Source organism: Cherax quadricarinatus, chromosome 87 (assembly GCF_038502225.1).
Source record: "Cherax quadricarinatus isolate ZL_2023a chromosome 87, ASM3850222v1, whole genome shotgun sequence".
NCBI classification, from domain to species: Eukaryota; Metazoa; Arthropoda; class Malacostraca; order Decapoda; family Parastacidae; genus Cherax; species Cherax quadricarinatus.
This window is the reverse complement of record NC_091378.1, coordinates 1825739-1848904: the sequence shown is the minus strand read 5'-3', so window position 1 is coordinate 1848904 and position 23166 is coordinate 1825739. Positions and strand designations below refer to the sequence as shown.

Genomic DNA, 23166 nt, shown 5'->3' with positions numbered 1-23166 from the left:
AGTTGGTCCCAAAGATGAGGGGGTACTTGTACCTCCTCCCATGGGAGACTTAAGTCTCGAGACACTCCCCAGATACGGAGTCAAGGCCGGGCCGGGAGAATACCGGGGAATAAAAAAATAAAAAAAAGTTATGTGTCAGTTATGTAGGATAAGCTAAAAAAAAAGTCAGTTAAAATTAATTATTCGCATTGGAATCCTTAAATTAAGGACCCCAATTTAAATTAGACTTATTGGAAATCAAGAACGTTACTGGAAATCAAGGACACCGTGAAAATCAAGGATACCGTTTAAATCATGGACCCCATGGAAATCAAGGACTCCCAATGACAGATTGAAATCAAGTACCCAATGGAAATAAGTCACCTTTTTTGTTATCGTAGATAATTTACACTTGTATGATAATTGCACGTATATGTAGGTACGCCTAGATAATTATTTAAAACAATGTCAGCTGCTATAATACCACCTAAATATACATGACTGAGGACAGGAAGGTAAATGATAATTCTGGAGACATCCATTGGAGAACCACAATGGAAATAAGTTGAGTTCTTGTGGCTTAGCGCTTCTTTATGATAATAATAATAATAATAATAATAATAATAATAATAATAATAATAATAATAATAATAATAATAATTATAATAGAAATAAGCCACTTTTTTATGTGTTATCCTTGGTAATTTACATATGTATAATAATTGTACTTATGTATATCTATATCTAAATAAGTTTATTTATGCTTAACCGTTTTAAATAATATTTTATACAGACAACAATGGAAATAAGTCAACGTGTCTGACTTTTTTTGGGGGGTTTATGCTGGGTAATTTAAACTATATATGATAACTGGAGTTTATGTACCTATGCCTAAATCAACTTAGTAATTTAGTCACCTAGTATAGATAATTCTGGAGACATATTGAAGACGCATGCGTCCATGACACATATATATGTGGGAGATAACAACCCTGGGTCTCCTATCACTGCTACTGCTGCTGCTGCTGCTCTCTCACTCTCTTATTATATAACATTAACCAGGTCTGTTCTGACTTTTTCTTGTATTTATTAACTTGTTTTAATGAGTGATGTTTTAGTTGTTTTGATAGTTTTTTTTTTTAGGGGATTATTGTCTTTTACGTCTTAGTGAGGTTTTTTGAAAGTGTTGTTTTATAATTAAAGAGGAAATAAGTTAAAATTTCGCATTAAAATGGATAGATATCATGATCTAGGAGGATAATTCAAAAAAAGGATTATAATGGAAATAAGATAGACAGTCCTTGATGACGCAATGACTTTCTTTGGTTAATAATCCGTACTTATTTTTCTTGTGGTAAAACAGTCGGGGTTTTCAGGTTATATTAATGCCTATGTTAAGAAAATTGTAAGATAGTGGTAGCTTTGTTACCACCTAGTGTGTGCAAGATATGCTTCACGGGTTATTATTCCATTGTTACAAGGACCCCAATGGACATCAGTCACTGACTTTTTTTTTGGGTTATCCTTGGTAGTTTACACTATGTATGAAAATTATACTTATGTGTACCTGTGCCTCAATAAACTTATTTACATAACCTATTATAAGTCATAGCATGCAAGAACACAATGCTAAACTTTATGATGAATAATGGATTAAATTTTTGGATTTTTAACCCAAGATAGGGAGGGTTTGTCACCCAGGATAACCCGGTAAAATCAGTGCATCATCGAGGACTGTCTTGTCTTATTTCCATTGTGGTCCTTCAATCTTGTCCCCCGGGATGCGACCCACACCAGTCCACTAACGCCCAGGTACCTACTCATGACAGAGTATGCGAGAAGTTCATAGTATTCGTAACATTTCTGTCACATACTATCGTATAGCACACTAGCCATTATCATGTCACCTCTGTAGTATTCCAACCCATGGCATACCAACCCATTGCACTCCACTCTATAGCATGTTAACCCATAAATTTTTTAACCCTGAGGGTTAGCCACCCAGGATAAGCCAATAAAATCACTGAATCATCAAGGACTGTATTTTATTTCCATTGGGATTTTTAAGTTTGTCCCCCAGGATGTGACCCACAACAGTGCAAACACCCAGGTACCTAGTTACTGCTAGATGAACAGGGACAGCAGGTATAAGGAAACATACCCAGCAGTTCCACTGGTGCCAGGGATTGAATCATGGACACTCAGTGTGTGAGGCAAGTGTGTTGCTAACTAAGTCAATGTATGTGATAAAAATGTATTCCATATCCAGTCAGCTAATAAATTTTCATGGCATTCTAATCCAGTATAAAAAACTGACCCAGAACACAGTTGTTCACTTTTTATCAGTTCATGTGGGATTTTGACAGCAGATGTGAGTACAAATGTTGAATCTTTTTTTTTTAATTTGATAGGTAGTAGGTACAGTATGTTTAAGTTAGATAAGGTTAGTTTGAGTTAGATTGGGTTTGGCTTCATTAGGACAATTTACACAAAATAAACCTATCTCTATTACAAAACTCACTATTGTACACATTATAATATAAATTATCACAGAGCAACTGATTCTCCATATTGATCCATTACTATCTTATTTTGACTAATAGGCACTTTGTCTTTTCATATATTTTGTTAGAACTTTGTATTATGATGAGCATGAGTAATCTAGTAATCTGCTTGCTGTTGATAAGAGCCAGACATAAGGTCTTGCATGCACTGGTAGGGAGAAACTCTACTCGCCTAGATAGGAACTTTATTCTCGGATAGGCTTCTTTATTTCATTATTAGGAACGTGTGGTGTTAACAGATGTATAGTTCAGAGAGCTGAGGAAGGGTTGATGTGGTTTGGGCATTAAGTGAGGATGAAGGAAAATAGGATGACTAGGAGGGTATATAAATCTGAGGTGGAGGGATAGAAGTCATCCCAGGAAAGGTTGGAGTGATGAGGTAAAGGAGGTTTTTGAATGCTATGGTCTTGAATATCCAGCAGGCTTGTGTGAATGCAGTAGATCAGAGTGAAGGCAAGTGGGTTTTGGAATGTAGCATATATGAAGGGATACTGGGAAACTGGCTAATCGGACTTGAGTCTTGGAGGTTGAAAGTACAGTGTTTTCAGTCTAAAGGAAGAGGATGTTGTAGTTCGAAAAGACATGTAAACTGTGACTTAAGCATACTTCTGTCAAGACAGCGATTGAATGAATGAGTTTGTCTCCTCATTTTGGGTCACCGCACCTTGGTGGGAGATAGTTTAGTGTGTTAAAAAAAAAAAAACTACCATTTCTTGCAAAAAATTTCTTTTGTTTAATCTGTTTAGAGGTATTTTTTGATGATGTGGGGGGAATGCAAAACTGAAGCCTTAAAGATGCCATGAATTAGTTGACTTGTCTTTCAAGATTTGACTGACATGTCAAGCAGGTTATAGAGAGAATGCAGTCTGTAGGTTCCTTGGCTGCTGCAAGACTTTCAGCCAGAGGGGTAGGGGGTTGGGGACCAAGAAAGAATACATTATCCTTTTTTATATACATTTAATTTACTAGAAATGGTATATTTTTACTGACCATTTATATCAACTGTTCAATTTTTAAATTTGTTTATTCAACATCATTTAAATTCATGTGATCTGTATGTAATTTTCCTTCTGCAGATAGTAACAAAGCAAATCTGAGAGCCATTAAAATGGCTTTCTCAGCTTTACGGGTCCAAACATGCATAGGCTGCATTCCTCTACAAAGGGGTTCTGTCATTATTGGCTTCTTAGCTTTGGTAAGTATAAATTATTTATGGAGGTAAATGGTATCATATACTGACACAGTGGAAAAATAAACACAAATGCAGTACTGTATAATGCTATCCTTTATTGACTACATTTTGCCCACACAGTGGGCTTTATCAGGTGGACTTTATCAATGTGAATTTATAATAAATAGTATGTTAGAGATTATATACACAGTGATTCAGTTATCAAAAATAAGGGTAACAGCAGAGACTAAAAATCCTGATAGGAATGAATAATATTTTGTTAAAATTCATATACATGTATATATAATATATATAATGTATGTATAATATATGGATATTTAAATATCAGATGTTAATTTTTTATTAAAATAACTGAGAAAAAATATTTAATATTCATTACTACCATAAAAATATAACATTTTAACCAATTTCTACCAAATATAATGATCCCATCATACTATAAAACAAGCTTTTACATGTATAGTAAAATACAATGAAACAAATACAAAAATTATTTCTTTTCTGCAGTATACAGGTAATGTAGTTTAAATTCTTTTCTTTCTTTCAACACACCGGCCGTATCCCACTGAGGTGGGGTGGCCCAAAAAGAAAAACAAAAGTTTCTCTTTTTACATTTAGTAATATATACAGGAGAAGGGGTTACTAGCCCCTTGCTCCCGGCATTTTAGTCACCTCTTAAAACACGCATGGCTTACGGAGGAAGAATTCTGTTCCACTTCCCCATGGAGATAAGAGGAAATAAACAAGAACAAGAACTAGAAAGAAAATAGAAGAAAACCCAGAGGAGTGTGTATGTATATATGCTTGTATATGTATGTGTAGTGTGACCTAAGTGTTAAGTAGAAGTAGCAAGACATACCTGAAATCTTGCATGTTTATGAGACAGACAAAAGACACCAGCAATCCTACCATCATGTAAAACAATTACAGGCTTTCGTTTTACACTCACTTGGCAGGACGGTAGTACCTCCCTGGGTGGTTGCTGTCTACCAACCTACTACCTATGTGTAGTTTACATGTAATAAAATAATGTTAGGCACAAAAGAAAGCCACTAGTATGTAGTGCATTTCAGGCAGTCAGAAGTTGATGGTTATTGGAGGTACGTGTACTAGATATTTTAGGTTTTACTGTAAATGACCCACTGCAGTACTGGGTTAAAACAGAGATCTGGCAGCTATTTTGAAAAAAAAAAATAGACATTTGATCCCCAAAATATTAGGTACCAGCATTAAGTATGTATTTATTACCCAGACAACAGGTACTTTTAACTTTTTGATCCCTCCACACTGTAGGTTAATAAAGAGCAACCATCCAGAGATGAGCAAGATGATTATTTTGGCTGAATCGACACTGGATGTGAATTACTAATGGATTATTATTAATCTTGGATATTCCAAGAAAGCCAAGATATAAGGCTTGTTTCTATTCAAGTCCTTTTTTTTTTTTCTAGACTAACCCACAACAGCTGATTTAGTGAGTAAGGCATGTGAAACAGTTCGTATCTTTATAATTGAAATGTTTCACCTACACAGTTGGCAGCAGGTGTAGCAACGAAGTAAAGATGGTGTTATCAGTCCATCAACCTTGGAGAAATAATATTTGGGGTGGTCATTCCCTCAGCCTGGAGAAGAGTTCAGCTCCATGGTCTGATTAATTCAACTCCGAGATACTGCTAGGTGAACAAAGACAGCAATGAAAGATGATTTACTCAAAGTTCTTTTGGTTGTGATCCAAAAACTACTGTTCCACTGAAGGTACAAAAAAATGTTGCACCCTATTCAGGAAATAAATTTGAGAGTGAAGAAATTAATGCTGAGATAAGTAGTTTTGAAAGATATTATTATTATAATCATAACTAAGCACTGAGCCCCCAAGAGTCATACATCTTTGAAAGGTAGCTGGGCTGCAGGAGCCTTAAGGAGAGAGCTGAAAGTAAGTCGAAAATTTGCAAGAGCAACAAATTTCTCGTGTTTTTCTATGATTTTATGCTTTAATGCAATGGACATCATCCTCTTTTTCTTCTCAGCACTGTCCTTTGCACTTACTTTCTTCGGACCCATGGTTAAAAAAAAGAAATTTAGCAAAATAACTGCACAAAAAGCACAAAATGCTGGGATGCTGGGTTGATGTTGTGGCGTTCGCTGTGCCAACTAGTGGCGGCGTATCTGAAGCTCGCTCGTAACTCGGATTTTGGCTCGCAACTCAAAGCAAAAAATTGACCGAGCGACAGCTCGTAACTCGGAAAACTCATAACTTGGGGCACTCATAAGTCAAGGTACCACTGTACTTACAAATACAGTACATTCATTATATGCTCAATATTATTTGTATACACTTAATGTCCCTAAAAGCTTACATGTGAGGTTTATTGACCCTGTAGTCTTAAGTTAGGGTTAAGTTTGTCCAAAATGCTCTATATTATCATCGGCTTTATCCATGCATTCAAATGCCAACCCATTCCTGTATACACAATGTATCATGTAAAAATAAAGTTGAATTAAATTTAATTGAAACCTTGTTGATTACCAGCATAATGGATTTGAAACAAACATACCTCTAAAGTCAAAATGCTAAATTAATCATAACTTAAGTGGGTGACTAACAAGTCAGAAATACAATAAAAATGAAAGATGTTCTGCTAAATCACACATAACAATGTTTTAATATTATATTATACAGTTAATATGAAACATTTACCTAATTCTTATTCCCACAGTTTGGATCGTTACTTGAAATGTTCAAGTGTATTCTTCTGCTAGTGGACTTTGAATTATCTCTGAAGCAGTGTCAGAATGCAGAAAATGAGTTACTTCTGAAACCCACTCGGGATGATGACTTGTTGGACAGTTCAGCAGAAGACAAGGAAGATGATGATGATCGTTACCATGATAAATGCCCCTCTGGAACTGTCACTTACATTTGTTAGTATTATATAAAACTTTGTTTATCCATTGAGTGTTCTTATGAGTAAATAAGTTATGAGTAATTTTATGATTTGGCAATTTACTCATTTGATTCTGTTTTAACAGTGTCAAACCTTTAAAAAATTTAACAGCCCAAAAACAAAAATAAATACTGCAAGGAAAAGATGTTTACCAAGGAAACAGTTTTCCACAAGTGGCTTAGGACTGAAAAAGCAGCTTGTGGTGAAACGATTCCTTAGTAAATGTCTTGATTAGTGTGTGCGTGTATTCTCTGGAACCTAGGTAGGGTATGCATATATAGGATCATTACAAAAGAATAAAGTAAAACAGAGTACAGTTCAGACAGGCCCCACTTTACGGTGCTTTACTTTACAGCATTTAGCTAATGCAACAGTTTTCAATTATACCCATCCTTCATTTATTCAGACTTCCTACAATAAATATTTTCACCATTCACTATAAGCTAAGAATGAAAATATTGTAAGCCAAGTAATGTGTCTACTGTATATGTATTTTTTAGGCCTAGCTCTATTGCTCACTTAATATGAGATAGTGGAAACTTGTTATCAGGCCTTGATATGCATTTGAAAGTAAAAAAAGTCTTTCACTTTACAGTAATTTTTGCTTTAGAGCAGTAGCCTGGAACCAAACCTACTGTATAAGTGGGACCCTCTTATATATGGATGGGAACTATACACCTGAATGTGCTATATTACAAGGATATCAGAAACACTTCGTTAAGCAGTGAAATTGACTCACGAAATCGTAATGACACGATTATAAACAAACCATACCCCGGCCGGGATTGAACCCGCGGTCATAGAGTCTCAAAACTCCAGCCCGTCGCGTTAGCCACTAGACCATCTAGCCACAATAAGATTCGTCCAACCTAACGCGACGGGCTGGAGTTTTGAGACTCTATGACCGCGGGTTCAATCCCGGCCGGAGTATGGTTTGGTAAGCAGTGAAATTATTTGAGCAGTGCTACAGTCAAATTTTACTTCATACTTATATTAAGAATTTGATATGATAAAATTTGTTTCATGACAGTTAAAGGTTAAGGGTTGGGACTAAGAGTTAGTTCTTAGAAATTATACCAAAAAAAAAATCATGTAATAACTTTAATAAAATGCAGTACTGAACTTGATTAGTTTTTTTAAACACCAGCCATCTCCCACCAAGGCAGAGTGACCCGAATAAGAAGAAACAAAAGGTTTTCTTTTTATGTTTAGTAATTTATGCAGAAAGAGTTACTAGCCTCTTGCTCTGGCATTTTAGTCACATCTTACGACATGCATGACTTGCGTAGGAAGGATCCACTTCCCCATGGAGAACATGATTAGTTATCCTTGAAAAACCAGACCAACAAATACATAACAGTTAATTGTATGCCAGTAAAGCATAGTATGTTATTTCCCATTATGTAAACCTTTTGACATATACAGTACTAGGCAGTTAAGTATATTTCTACAATAAAATCTTTTTCTGTATTCCAGTGCGCATTAATATGGTGTTGAGGGCATTTACATTCTTCATCTACTTTATTCTGACTGCACTGATGATACATGGGGCCAAAACGGTAAAGTATATACTACTTTTTAATCTCTCTATCTATCTTAGTCAACATGCCTCTGGCAAGATGGTGATTGTGCGACTGATGGTGAAAGTTTTTTTTTTTTTTTTTTTTTATCACCCTGCCTTGGAGGGAGACAGCCAATTTGTTAAAAAAGAATTAACTGCACAGTAGAAAAACTTGAAAATCTATTCTTATTAAATCTACAGACACTTCAGCCATGATGCATTTGCCATTATAGTACATACCATAGTTATTATGTGCCAGGTTGAATAACATTAAGTATTTAACAAATTTAAGGATCATTAATTGCCAAGCATTGCATGAGTATATTATTCAAAGAAATGTACTATAAATAATAGTTACAGAATAACATACAAAATTAATGGTTTAAAACTGCCATTGCATTCATGAAACAAGACCAACACAATGAGGAATTGAACATGGGCAATACCAGGATATTTTTGAGGGCTTTTTTGCCAACCAGTGGCTTTTGTCAATTGAATACAGAGGTTATTTGAAGGCATTTCCAGTTTCAAAAACCTTCAGATAACCTCTGTATTGAATTCATAATGCCAAGGATTTGCAAAAAGTCTTCAAATAATGATGCCCAGTTATTGCATGTGTTAAATTTCTCAGCCTTAAAACTATAGTACTGTAGAATTGTGGGCCACATAATATAATGTACTGTTGGCCATATATTTGATTTTTAGTTTTAAAATAAATGGCTGCAGTATTATTGAAGATCATGTGTGCATCAGCATGTTGGATAGGAATGAGGCAAATGGTTTTTATGACTTGATGTGCTGTTAAAATGTGAATAGACTAACATTTATGAAGGGATTCAAGGAAATCAGTTAGCCAGACTTGAATCTTGGAGGTGGGAAATACAGTTCCTGCACTCTGGAGGAGGGGTGTAAATATGTTGCAGTTTTTTAACTTATCGGCATGCTTCTGGCAGGACAGTGATGGAATGAGTCATGATGAAAGTGTTTCTTGTTTTTCAGGTCACCTTGCCTTGGTGGAAAATGGAAAGTGTGTTAAAAAATATAATGAATTACTGTATTAGTAATCCATGTGGTTTTTCTTTTAAATATTTTAATACACCTATTCCATAGAAACCCCTCAAGGAAGGTTCCTTGATGTTGGTGAGGGGCTCTTGATTTAGGGAATTAGATCTGTGCTCCAGTTCCCCGAATTAAGCCTGAATGCCTTCCACATCCCCCCCCCAGGCGCTGTATAATCCTCCGGGTTTAGCGCTTCCCCCTTGATTATAATAATAATAATATTCCATAGAAAGTAATAGATAATAAATCTTAATTAGTTCTTATAAAAAATCATATAATTTTTTTAACAGAGTGATGCATTGGTGTATGACTCACATGGGTTTAGCACTTTGCATTTAATATAACAATAACTTAATTTTTTATATTTTGCAGGGCAGATACAAGTTGATGACTCCTTGGTTATGGTGGCAGATGGTACAGATTGTATTTACCATCTTGGCTCTGTGTAGCTTGTGGGGAAATGTAAATGATATTGTTTCAAGCATCTTCATTGTCATAGTAGTGATATACTTCTCCCTCGTTGTTAATTCATATTACTTGCAAGTAAGTTTACGTGTTCTAGTATGCTTTGTACTTGTTAGCTTATCAACCCAGGATAAGTCGTAACAAGGGCTCTCACATAATATATTCACGCTGTTACAGATTTTTTAAACAAGTTCACACCAATATAAAGTACAATATTGAAAGTTGTAAAAATAATAATCAAAGTGAAAGTCTAAGATTTATTTTGTTTGTACAGAGATGAGTGACATTTGGTTGTGCATTCAGAATGCCCATGGTTATGCAGAACATTTCAGGCAAGCTTACAAGCTTAGATTAAGACTAAAATGGCAATAATTATTATTTGCTTATATTTATGGCCATTAAAGGTATACAAACAACAAATGTAGGCATTACAAATAATAGATGTGGAGGGTAGGTGTGATGGGAGTTATTACTTTTAGTATTTTTTATGTCATGGAAAAGTGCTAAATCCTTAAAGAGTCATATAATGAACAGGGAATGGGAGGTCATCTGGTTTTATTTGAAGAATAGGGGGATACCTCCAGTTCCTTCCTTTCCATTCTTTGTGGGAGGTTCCTTGATGCTTATAAAAGGTTTTCAATCCATGAAATTGGATTTGTCCTCTCATTGGATGGAACCTGATTGCTTTCTATTCCCTCAGCTCTCTTGGGTTCAGAGTTTCACTATGAATGTGTACTAGTAATTTTATGGAAAAGGACAGGGCATTTATTAGAGAAAACATTTCACCACAAGTGGATTCTTCAGTCCTCTAATAAACAATAAATGTCCTGAACTATATAGTATCTTTTTCCACATCTTGGTATTACCATACCATATTTCACTAATACTCTTGTTCTTTTTTTTATTTTCAGCTTCGAGAATCGGCAGCTAGACCTGCAGATGTGACAGTAGTGGCAGTTGCTCACCCCACTGCAGGCATGACAGTAATGATACCTTCACCAAGAAAGGATGATCCACCACCACCTTACCCAGGGCTTGCTCCAGGATACAATCCAGTGTATAACCCTGTTAATACTATAGGTTATCCACCAGCTCCTCCATACACTCCTAGTCAGAATTGCAATCCAGTGTCACCACCACCTTATGAAATAAACATTCCAAATTCCTCAGTCCAGGCCAGTCAACCTGCCCCACAGAGTCAAAATCTTCATGCCAATGTCGCTACATCACAAGACCCAGCAGCATCTGAGGCTGGAGAAGAAGCTGCTCCTCTGGTTGACAAGAGGCCTTTGCCACAGAACTAAGCAAAATACTAACTAGTAAGGAAAAAACTCTTCAAACATATCTAGTATGTACTGTATTTAAGTACGCTCCTGCTGAATATGATGCTATCTGGCTGGAATAGCTGTTTTAGCCAGTTTGGAAATTAATGACTTGCTTAACTGTTTCATCTACTATTGTATTTAAAAAATCACTTCTAATTGTTCTCACGCAAGACCAATCTTCACTAGATATACATTCCAAATAATCCAGCAGAGTAACCGTCTAAATTATTGTAGTTTTAAAAAATTGTTTTTTGACCTTGATGTTAAACAGGTCTTTAAAATTTTAATTAAAACTTCAGATATATATATATATATTACTTAGAATTAAGGTGTTCAGAAATCCAGTATCTAAAAGTGTATCTTTTTGTATGGTATATTTTCTTGCAAGCTATTTAGGTTAAAAATAGGAAGGGAAGAAATGCAATATTTTGAAAGTTAATGTGTCCTAAAACAAATGGAAAGGACAAAAAATAGACACATTTTGGATAGGGATTAAAGTAGAAGAGGATTTGCAGTATACAATATCAGTTTCAAGCCCTCCTCATTCTCAAAGGTATGAATATATTACCAGTTATGTATGTATTTGAATATACTTTATATATGTTTTAGGTCCTTGATTGGATATTTTTTTTTTTTTTTTTTTTTTTTTTTTTTTTTTTTTTTTTTTTTTTTCAGATCAAGTCTTTGATCTTAAAATCTTAAATGAAGTACTGTACTTGAACATTCTTGATACTTGTATTTATACACATTTAGCCTAATTTTCCATACATGATGATAAACACTAAACTTATAATGTAATAGGCAGACAGTACAGACATTATGGCTTTTTTTGTAATTGTTAAATTACAGTAAAGCCTTGTAAACTGAAGTTGTCATATCCCTGAAAAACCACTGTATCCTAGCCCATTATATCCCTGAAAAACCACCATATCCTAACCCATTATATCCCTGAAAAACCACCATATCCTAAGCCATTATTTCCCTGAAAACCACCATATCCTAAGCCATTACGTATATTCTTGGAAATCGGCATATCCTAATAATCTGTTACAGAAAGTAAATAATGCTGTATATACAGAATGTATAGATTCATTGGAGAACATACAGAGAAGAATGACTAAAATGATTTACTGTGTAAGGAATCTCCCGTATGAAGATAGACTTAAAGCCTTAAATCTCCACTCTCTGGAGAGACGTAGAATGAGGGGAGATATCATTGAAGTGTATAAGTGGATGACAGGCATGAACAAAGGAGATATTGGTGAAGTACTGAGGGTGTCGAACCAGGTAGGAACCAGAAATAATGGATTTAAGTAGGAAGAGTTTAGATTTAGAAAGGACATAGGTAAGTGCTGGTTTTCTAACAGAGTTGTGGATGCATGGAACAGTCTTCCCAGTGGGGTGATCGAGGCTAGGACCTTGGGTGGCTTTAAGGAGAGATTGGACGGATATATGAGTGGGAGGGCTGGGTTTGATCAGTGTCATTGGGTATGGGAATAAATTCTTGGGTAGCTTTGGGTAGAGGTCGTTTTGATAAGGACCTGCCTTGCATGGGCCAGTAGGCCTTCTGCAGTGTTCCTCCATTCTTATGTCCATTCTGGCAATCCTGATTACCTAACAATGAATATGCCAAGTTAACCCAACAATCAGTATGCCATGTTAAGTTAACCCGTAAAGTGCCGCACAGCTAAAAATAAAAATCTTCCATATGAGCCATTAAATTTTGAAAAAAAAAAATTATATTCTGAAATTTGAGTTTATTTTTTCTGGTTTTAATAAAACAAGCAGTTGAAATACAAACAATAATTAAAAAATCTTGCAACTGCAAAGTTAGCATTTTTGGCTCTTGGTATGGCAACACTGAGTCCTGTTGCTCAATGCATAATAATGTAAATAGTGATTGTACAATTTTTTTTTTTTTTCAATATGTGTGATTTTTATTGTTTTGTTTTCACTAATATTGAGAAATCTTATGATATTTATGAACATTGGCAGCTATTTTCAATTATTTACACAAATCATTGCTTCAGATTTACATAACGGTGTGTTCTTTGAGTGAGAGGGGTTGGATTTGAGTGGGACTTGCATATGAGTGGATTGAGTTATCAGAGCTTATTTCTTGGGTAGCATTGAAAATTGGGTTGGGCAAATATTTTGTTAATGGGAAGGATTGTAAAGGACCTGCCTAGTATGGGCCATCAGGCCTGCTGCAGTGTTCCTCCTTTCTTATGTTCTTATAATGTACTTTTATTTACTTTTTATTTACTTTTATTTACTCAAGAAATATAATGTTTCATCTATATTTCTTGTTTGTAATGTTCTGTTAGATACATGCACTGTTCACAGGCAGTGGTTATGATCTTATAGTTACTGTAACATGTGGAAATCGTTGAAACATGGTCAGAGTTGAAGAGACAGTAGTCATATTACACAAATTCACATTACCACCACTTTGTGCTATGATGTGAATGTGCATCATTGACACTTTAAGGGTTAAAGTTTTTAGCCTCACAGGAGCTAAATTTCCACACCTTTGAAGGCATATTATCCTGATCACAATGTTTCACAACACTGTAGCACCTCCATAATTACAGGACCACTAAGTGCAGCTTTATTGACTTGCACAGTCCAAGTATCATATTGTTTTTTTGTCATCTCACACACAAGCTCATATATTTATGGGGAAGCACTGAAATCATAGAGGTCATATAGTGCCTTGGGAATTGGAGGTAATCAGGTTTGATTCAAGGCTGGGAGGATGGTGCCTGTTTCATGACTCCAGAACTCATCAGAGTATCAAGGCATCCCACTTAAATGGACAAACTCTTATATTTTTCCTCATTCGTTCTTACTATATGAATGTTCAAGTCATTCTCTACATTCTTGTACTATGTCCACTTTTGATTTATATCTACTATCTCTGTATTATCGATAATCATCAAATATTTTTACTTAGTTGCCTTCTCCATTTGTTTACCATTTGAATCCCTCATCACTGCCTATCTAGGGAGTGATAAGGGAAGGAGCTTAAGTCCATAAAAAGACTGGTAGACAGGAGGTAAATGACTCAAAAGACACTGTACTGGGACAAAGGCATGGGTGGTTGGAATAGAATTGGTTAGGTCACTTATCTAACAGGATGACAACACTGTGCTTCCCATTTAAAACACACACATCAGTGTTTTGTATTTTCACCCAGGTTTATTTGTGTCATATCAAGAAATGTCCATGCTATAAAATTAAGATGTTTCAGAAGGTAATGTACATATGTCATGTCTATCTAGAAACGAGTAGCAGTAGTACCTGCTCTATAGTACAGTCTTCCCCACAGATTTACAGGCTTGTATTTGTGGATTGCAGTTATAAAACATTTTTATTGATGGCTATCCAACAAATAGATTCAGTTATCCAATGTTTCTCTGATTCGTTGGCTTTCCTGGTCAAATTCCTCTCAATTTTGTTCATTATTTCTTACGACCATCAATATTAACCAGGTTACGAAGATATGAGCTCTGACTTTTGTTTTTGGGTTATCCAAGGTAATTTACACTATATGTGATAATTGTACTTATGTGTGCCTGTGCTTAAATAAACTTACTAACAAAATGAACCCAAATCTGAAATAAAATTTGTCATTCACAGTTTCCATGAGACCTCTAGGAACTTCCCCTTTTCCCCACCACAAATACTATTTACACATAGTAATGATTTCTTAGCATTGCTCAAGTAACTGAGTGCTGAATTTTCCATAATGATATTAAGACACATGATTAAAACATGACTTCACAAGCAGTTTTAGATATCTAACTAAACATAATGTGTTACTCCTGTCCAATTTGGATTCAGGCCAAAAAGAGCACTAATGATGTATTCATAAAAATGCTTAACACATTTTAAGCAGCAATGAATATCTTATTGAACTTTTTATTGATGTTTGTAAGGCTTTTGATATGGTTGACCACTATAGTCGTTACAAATTAAATCGCTACAGACTTACTCTTTCCTAAGGGGAGGTGCTTTGATGCCAATGAAGGGCTCAGGTTCAAGGAATTAGGTGTAGTTTCCTTGAATTTATCTTAATTGCCTCGCATTTCCCAGGAACCATATGACCCCTATGGGTTTAGTGTTTTCCCCTGATTAAAAAAAAATTCTACTCCCATTTAGTCATATTTTTCACGTCTGTGGACGTATATGGAATTTGTGCCTGGATTTCGATGTCAGCTTCTCGCTTCAAAGCAGTAAACAACCAAAGGCATCTGTCAGAAGCATCACAATCTCTCATTCTGGACAACACATTACACTCTTATTCATTTCCATAAAACTGCTGAATACTAATTCTGTGCATACTATTGTTCACTTTACATCTTAGAGCACCTAACACAATGCTGATGCTTATTTAAAACACTGTATTAAAAACTTTAACAGAACATGCAAGCATCACACTTGAAACTAATCCAGTATCACTTTGATATTCCTAGTGTTCATTTGAGTTTAACAGAGCACACAAACATCACATTTAAAACAAATAAAGTACAATTTTAATATTTCTAGTGTTCATTTGTGTTTAAAAGAGCACAAGAACATCACACTGAAAACAAATACAGTACCAGTTTGATATTTCTAGTGTTCATTTGAACTGCTACATAAACTCAAGGCAAATAACCAAAATTGTGGAATAGCCTACTGGATGATAAAAATTATAAAAAACTGCACTTAATGAATTAAAAAAAATGAAAAGTTCTGTGTGTTAAATTAGTCCAGTCATATTTACTCCATTTATCTCCCTGCAGTGAATTGTTTACTCTACAGTAATTTCCAAAACTACCATTCTATCGTCTCTTACTTGTCAATGAAAATTTTAATTTCATTGAAAAATCTTTAATTAGAAATTAGTTTTTTATTGTAATTTCATAGATTAACATTCAACCTTTCCCAACTTATCAGTTTGTTTTAATTTTTAGTAATTTTGCAGTTTTTCATCTTATTATTTTTAACCTCCTGCCAGAGTACATTGTATTTAACCTATCCATACACAAAAAGAGAACTCCACAGATATGTAGGCTGCTATTATAAGGTAGTTTTAGGCCTAGTCTAAATTTGCCCAAACTGCTATAGGTTTTCAAATTATTGTACAGTGGTGTATAATGTTTTCCAATTAAATTATTATTGTGTGCGAGTTACTTGTGTACAGTATCTCCTCACTTAACGATGGAGTTCCGTTCCTGAGAACACGTCGGTAAACGAATTGTCGCTAAGTGAGGAGCATACTATAATGGTAGTGGGTTTGTGTCAACCATCTTTGATATTGTTTTTATGTCACCTTTGCACCATTTGTAGCATTTTTGGTATATTTTTAAAATGTTTATACAGTAGTGTACTGTATATTGTAATAAACAGAGGAAATCAGCTCTAATATACATTATTTAGGTATGCATACTGGTCAGAGAGCCCATTGTAAGTCTGAGGTGTTGGTAAATGAGTACGTCGCTAAGTGAGGAAAGGCTGTATTGTTCTAGTCATGGTATTGTGCCTTTTTATTCTTTATTATTATTATTACTGTAGTATTATTTGTAGGGATTATTATTTTTGCAGCCTCTCCTCACTTAGCGATGTACTACTTGTTTACCGATGCTTCGAACTTATGATGGGCTCTCTGACCAGTATGCATACCTAAATAATGTATATTAGAGCTGATTTCCTCTATTCTGTCTATTACAATATACAGTACTCTACTGTATAAACATTTAAAAATATACTGGGAATGTTATATATGGTGCAAAGGTGACATTAAAGCAATATCAAAGATGGTTGACACAAAGATGGTGACCCCGTGGCCTGGCTGGCAAAGCTCTCACTTCACACATGGAGGGCCCAGGTTCAGTTCCCCATGGGGTAGAAACATTTTAATGTGTTTCTTCACACCTGTTGTTCTGTTCACCTAACAGCAAGTAGGTACCTGGATGTTAATCATTTGGTGTGGGTCGCATCCTGGGGGACAAGATTGAGAACCCCAATGGAAATAAGACAGTCAGTCTTCGAGGATGCACTGCCTTTCTTGGGTTATCCTGGGTGGCTAACCCTCCAGACTTAAAAATCCAAACGAAATCTTATCTAACTCACTACCATTATAGTATGCTGCTCACTTAGCGACAAATTCATTTACCAATGTGGTCTTAGGAACAGAACTCTGTCGTTAAGTGAGGAGAGGCTGTATTATTATTATTATTATTATTATTATTATTATTATTATTATTATTATTATTATTATTATTATTATTATTATTATTATTATTATTATTACTGTAATTTTATTACTTGTAGGGATGACTATGGAAGGATATACTGTATTTGTAGAGTAAAGCTGTGTTGAAGCATATGAATGTACATGTAAACATGTATACACTTTTAAAGTTTCTTTATATAACATGCTACCTCTTAGATCCCATTCCAACATTCTACCACACTATTTGTTAAGAAAAACTTTCTAGTAAACTTTCAACAATTTTTTTTATTTCTCGTTTTGCAATTGTGGGCTCTCCTTCTTGATGGTGCTAAGAAAATATTTTTTTAAACATTCACCATCATTCATTCAATCACTGGCTGTTATGATTTTTTTACCATTTTCATTACAGGTGTCTACATTCACGTCATTCATTTTTCACTATTCAGTTTTTATTTCGTATTTTGGAAAGGATCTTTAAATCATCATATTCATATTGTCTGATTTCTTTTTTTTTGTGGCAACTCAATGAGATCAATTAGAAACACTAACAGACCAAGCACAGTCTTTGTAGCACAACATTGATAACATTCCCACCTGAGGACATTGTTATTCGAGTCACAATTCTCATTTTCCTGTGTTCTGTACATGTATGTTCATGGGAATGAAGTTGTTTGGCATATAATACATTAATTTTTTTTTTATTATTAACACATTGGCCGTTTCCCACCAAGGCAGGGTGGCCCGAAAAAGAAAAACTTTCATCATTCACTCTATCACTGTCTTGCCAGAGGCATGCTTACACTACAGTTATAAAACTGCAATACTAACACCCCTCCTTCAGAGTGCTAGCACTGTACTTCCCATATCCTTATGAAAACTAGAAGTGTGTTGTGTGCAGAAGTTATTTTTGTCATAATGGTGCCAGGTCAAAATATTCCAACTATAGATCTTGTTAGGTAAAAGGACACATGCAACTAATGTAACATTTTATTGTGGCAACGCTTTACTTTCCTGAAGAGTGAAACATTGCCACCATAAAATGTTGCATTAATTACATGTGTTCTTTTGCCTACCATATTGTCAGTAATTTTACTAACATTATTACAACTATAGATCTTGCCTTGTTGTTGTGTGTTCACAGTTTACTCAAGAAAACAAAAGAATCTTTATTGATAGAGGTACACAGCCTTGTGTTCACATAACTACCAGGCCACCACATGAAGAAGACCGGGGCCAGGACCCGTCCTGGCACACCTTCATGAATGAATGAATGTTCACATAAAATAGAACTTAAGATGAATCTAGGAGAGTTAATACATGCTCATATACGTATATACAGTGTATAGTAGGGAAGAAAGTAGTGTGTCAGGTGAATGGGGAGAAGTGGCCAGTGCATCAAGCAAGGAAAGGCTGATAGGCTTACTGCAATCCTCTTATCCATGAATGGTGATGTGAGGATTGAGTTGTACAAGTGTATTAGCCTGATGCTCATTTTTATTCTTAAGTATGATATCAGTGAGGGAGGGAAAGGCTAAATAAATAGTGTCTTTGGTCTTTTTTTTAACATGCTGGTCATCTCCCACTGAGGCAGGGTGACTCGAAAAAGAAACCCTTTCACCATCATTCACACAATCACTAGTCTTTTACCTCTATAAATAAAGGTTCTTCTGTTTGCTTGAATCTTTTTAACACTATTTGCTGGTTATTGCCACAGTTTCACACTACAGTTTATGCTAAGCTTTTTTAAATGATTCACTGTCACAAGTTGTAAATACTCAACTAGTTACCAAGTTATAATTTTTTATGTTATTTAGATAGAATGAAATATTTGGATGGCTGTGTTATAAATAGTGATGTAAGATGAGGTGAAATTTAGAGCTGTATATTAACAGGTAAAAAGAGTCGTATCTGAATAGTATACTGAAGTAATATCATAAACATGAGTGGTTTACCATTTCCTTGGACTTGTCAGGACTAGGAGTCATCTGCTAATGATGTTAATTACCATAGTGATGTCAGTAACTTACTGAACACAGGAGGGTTCCATTTGTTCAACTCTTAGGTTACCAATTGTATACGTTAAGCTAAAATCTCCGGCTGTTGGAAAAGAGCATTTTTTTTTTTATTGTTGAATGCATTGAATGATAATATGTATGCATTCATATATTAAGTACTCAATACAGTTAGGCATAAAAAAAAAACAGATAAAGTAAAATGGCTCGAGGAACAAAGAAAGCACAGGTCCTGTCACAGACAGTGGCCCATACTGGACAAACATCAGATGCATCAGACTTGGTCCATTGATCCAGGAGACTACCAGACACTCGCTGCAGACAAAATCTGGATTCTACTTTTTCCATTTTATTCGATGATTCCAATGTGTCTGGCCAATTTTTTGTTCATAGTTTTCAAAATCTGTTAAATGATGGTCAGTTAATTTGAGGCTTTAATGTACATATTATATTTATAGAAAAGGTAAGTATACTACTGTACATGAATGTAAGACATCAGAATATTATGAAAAAATTATTCTGTAATTATGAATATCATGAATATTATATATGTACCTTATATAAAATCGTATAGTAAAATCACAGACATAAATAATTGCTGCTTAGTCTCTCTTGTAGCGTCCAAGGTCAGGTTTTCCCAAAATGCTGTGCATACTATGAGTTGTGAAATGATTGTACTATTCTGTATGTATAATGAACTGAAATAAAATTACTATTATTATTAGAGTAGTATGATTACTGTTGTTAGTATTATTACTAGTAGTAGTAGTATGTAGTAATAGTATATATTAGTATTAGAATTTTGCAGCTGTTGCCTGTTATTTCTAAAAATGCTGTATACAGGTACAGTGGACCCCCGGTTTACGATCACCTCCCAATGCGACCAATTATGTAAGTGTATTTATGTAAATGCGTTTGTATGTGTATGTTTGGGGGTCTGAAATGGACTAATCTAATTCACAATATTCCTTATGGGAACAAATTCGGTCAGTACTGGCACCTGAACATACTTCTGGAATGAAATAATATCGTAAACCGGGGGTCCACTGTATTTAGTTGCAGTGAAATTTTACCTACTGTATAAATTAATATAACATTTTCTACTGTGTGTGTGTGTGTGAGTGAGTGAATTATCGACCTATGATTAGTTTCCAGTAGCACAGTACATGCATACTACCACTACAGTAGATTATTGATTATTTGATAATTGATAATTCTTCCAGCATAATCTGGCAAACTTATTCAATATAGCACCTAAATATATAATGCAAGGAAGGAAGATGTAAAACAGAGGGGCCAGAAAAAATTATGTAATCCATTTTTTTTTTCAACAAATCGGCTGTTTCCCACCGAGGCAGGGTGACCCAAAAAAGAAAGAAAATCCCCAAAAAGAAAATGCTTTCATCATCATTCAACACTTTCACCACACTCACACATTATCACTGTTTTTGCAGAGGTACTCAGAATACAACAGCTTAGAAGCATATGTGATCCATAGTTGTCAAAAATCTCGTGCAGTCTCCTTCCAATAGGCCAGATAATCACTGATCTACTGCTCTACCTCCTGAATTCCATTCCAATACTCTACCACCACTAGTGAAGAAATATGCATTTACCTATTGAAGTGCAAGTAGAAACTTGTGGCTACAGAAATGAAGTGATGCTCATGGTGTCCATTGTTTACTTTGTCCTATGTTTTTTTTTAAATACTACAGCATGCTAATGGCTTTCTTTTGTGTTGAACAATATTTTATTACATACAAACTATGTTTTGTATTACTGCATAAAGAAATAAAAAAAAATCTTTTTGTTTAGTGGATGTACAGGTGCTCCTCGAATTAGGATGGGGTTATGTTCCGACAGACCCATCATAAGTTGAATATAAATGTATTATGAATAAGTAACTACAGTCACTGAATAAGTAAATAAACAAATAATTACTGTAGCTAAATACCAGTATTGAAAAGTAAATAAATGAATACAAGTTATGGACTTGCTGCCTTTATGCTGGGTGATTATCTTTAGTTTCATCTCCAAAAGTAATTGCTTTTGTGGTATTGTAAAGTCAAAATATCGTAAATCAAACCATCATAAGTCAAGGAGCACCTGTAGTACCGTACAATATTTACTATATCCTATTGTATCACATTTCAGCAGTCCAGCCTTGGATTTAAATAGTCCATTACTATCTGTAACAACAGTACAGTACTTGTGTCCTTCAGTATCACTATTAATGATGTTAAAAATATAATGTTAGGTAAATGGACACAGATGCAACTAATGTGACATTTTATTATGGCAACAGTTTGCAAAATGTTGCCACAATAAAATGTCACATTAGTTGCATCTGTGTCCATTTACCTAACATTTTGTGGGTAATTCTACCATTAGTACTAAAAATATAATGCCTGTGCTTGTATATACTGGCAATTATTTTTTATCCTTTTATGATTTTGTGTGATTATCTCGATAATTCATATGTACAGTAATTGTATGTACATGCAGTGGTGTTTTGTTTGTGTGCATGTGTGAGGAACAGGTGTATAAGCAGGGGCTTATCTGCTATGAAACTAATGAAGCTTAAGCTTCAGGGCCCCTAATCCCAGAGGGGCCCTAGAAGCAGTTAGTCCACATTGCTTAAAAATTTTGGGTCCACTGTATGAGAAGGGGGTGCAAAGTGGCCCCCATAACAGTTCAAGCTTCAGGACCCCAAAAATGTAGGTCCGTCACTGTATACAAGTATGATCATTAAGCATCTTAGTAATTTTTTAGCATAATATGAAAAATAAGTGTGCTTATAAACACAGACTTGGGCTATCTTGAAGATTAATGGATGCCACTGCCTAAAAAAAAAAAGATGCCATCAGCTGCTTACACTTCGCATCCGTATTCTTTACACTCGGCCAGAGATATCTGCAGTATTAATTCATTGACTGGTAGATTTTGTTAGAATGTAAAGTCCAGAATGGTGCTCAAGAAATGGTAAACCAATAAACTCTAATGATGTACTATACATGACAAAATTATTAATTTTAGTTTTAACTACTGATAGTCAAGACCAGCAGCATTTTTTTTTTTTTTTTTTTTTTTCAACAAGTCGGCCGTCTCCCACCGAGGCAGGGTGACCCAAAAAAAAAAAGAAAGAAAATCCCCAAAAAGAAAATACTTTCATCATCATTCAACACTTTCACCACACTCACACATTATCACTGCTTTTGCAGAGGTGCTCAGAATACAACAGTTTAGAAGCATATACATATAGAGATACACAACATATCCCTCCAAACTGCCAATATCCCAAACCCCTCCTTTAAAGTGCAGGCATTGTACTTCCCATTTCCAGGACTCAAGTCCGACTATATGAAAATAACCGGTTTCCCTGAATCCCTTCACTAAATATTACCCTGCTCACACTCCAACAGATCGTCAGGTCCCAAGTATCATTCGTCTCCATTCACTCCTATCTAACACGCTCATGCACGCTTGCTGGAAGTCCAAGCCCCTCACCCACAAAACCTCCTTTACCCCCTCTTTCCAACCCTTTCGAGGACGACCCCTACCCCTCTTTCCTTCCCCTATAGATTTATATGCTTTCCATGTCATTCTACTTTGATCCATTCTCTCTAAATGACCAAACCACCTCAACAACCCCTCTTCTGCCCTCTGACTAATGCTTTTATTAACTCCACACCTTCTCCTAATTTCCACACTCCGAATTTTCTGCATAATATTTACACCACACATTGCCCTTAGACAGGACATCTCCACTGCCTCCAACTGTCTCCTCGCTCCTGCATTTACCACCCAAGCTTCACATCCATATAAGAGTGTTGGTACTACT

The 23166-nt window shown here is 35.2% G+C and overlaps 1 protein-coding gene across 5 annotated transcripts; it reads left to right on the top strand.

Annotated features, from left to right (window-relative positions):
- Positions 1 to 884: 884 nt before the first annotated feature.
- Positions 885 to 22750, top strand: LOC128703767 (uncharacterized). 5 transcript variants are annotated; one of them, XM_053798563.2, is made up of 7 exons: positions 885 to 1041; positions 3620 to 3738; positions 6453 to 6657; positions 8157 to 8239; positions 9673 to 9843; positions 10677 to 11084; positions 20780 to 22750. In XM_053798563.2, the coding sequence occupies exons 2-6, from the start codon at positions 3652 to 3654 to the stop codon at positions 11067 to 11069; spliced, it is 939 nt and encodes a 312-aa protein (XP_053654538.1). In that variant the 5' UTR covers positions 885 to 1041; positions 3620 to 3651; the 3' UTR covers positions 11070 to 11084; positions 20780 to 22750. The 5 variants fall into 5 exon arrangements, with proteins under 5 accessions (XP_053654538.1, XP_053654537.1, XP_053654539.1 ...); XM_053798564.2 differs by lacking the exon at positions 20780 to 22750 and adding an exon at positions 2048 to 2192 and having other exon boundaries at positions 912 to 1041; positions 10677 to 20049; XM_053798565.2 differs by lacking the exon at positions 20780 to 22750 and adding an exon at positions 2060 to 2192 and having other exon boundaries at positions 926 to 1041; positions 10677 to 20049.
- Positions 22751 to 23166: the final 416 nt, after the last annotated feature.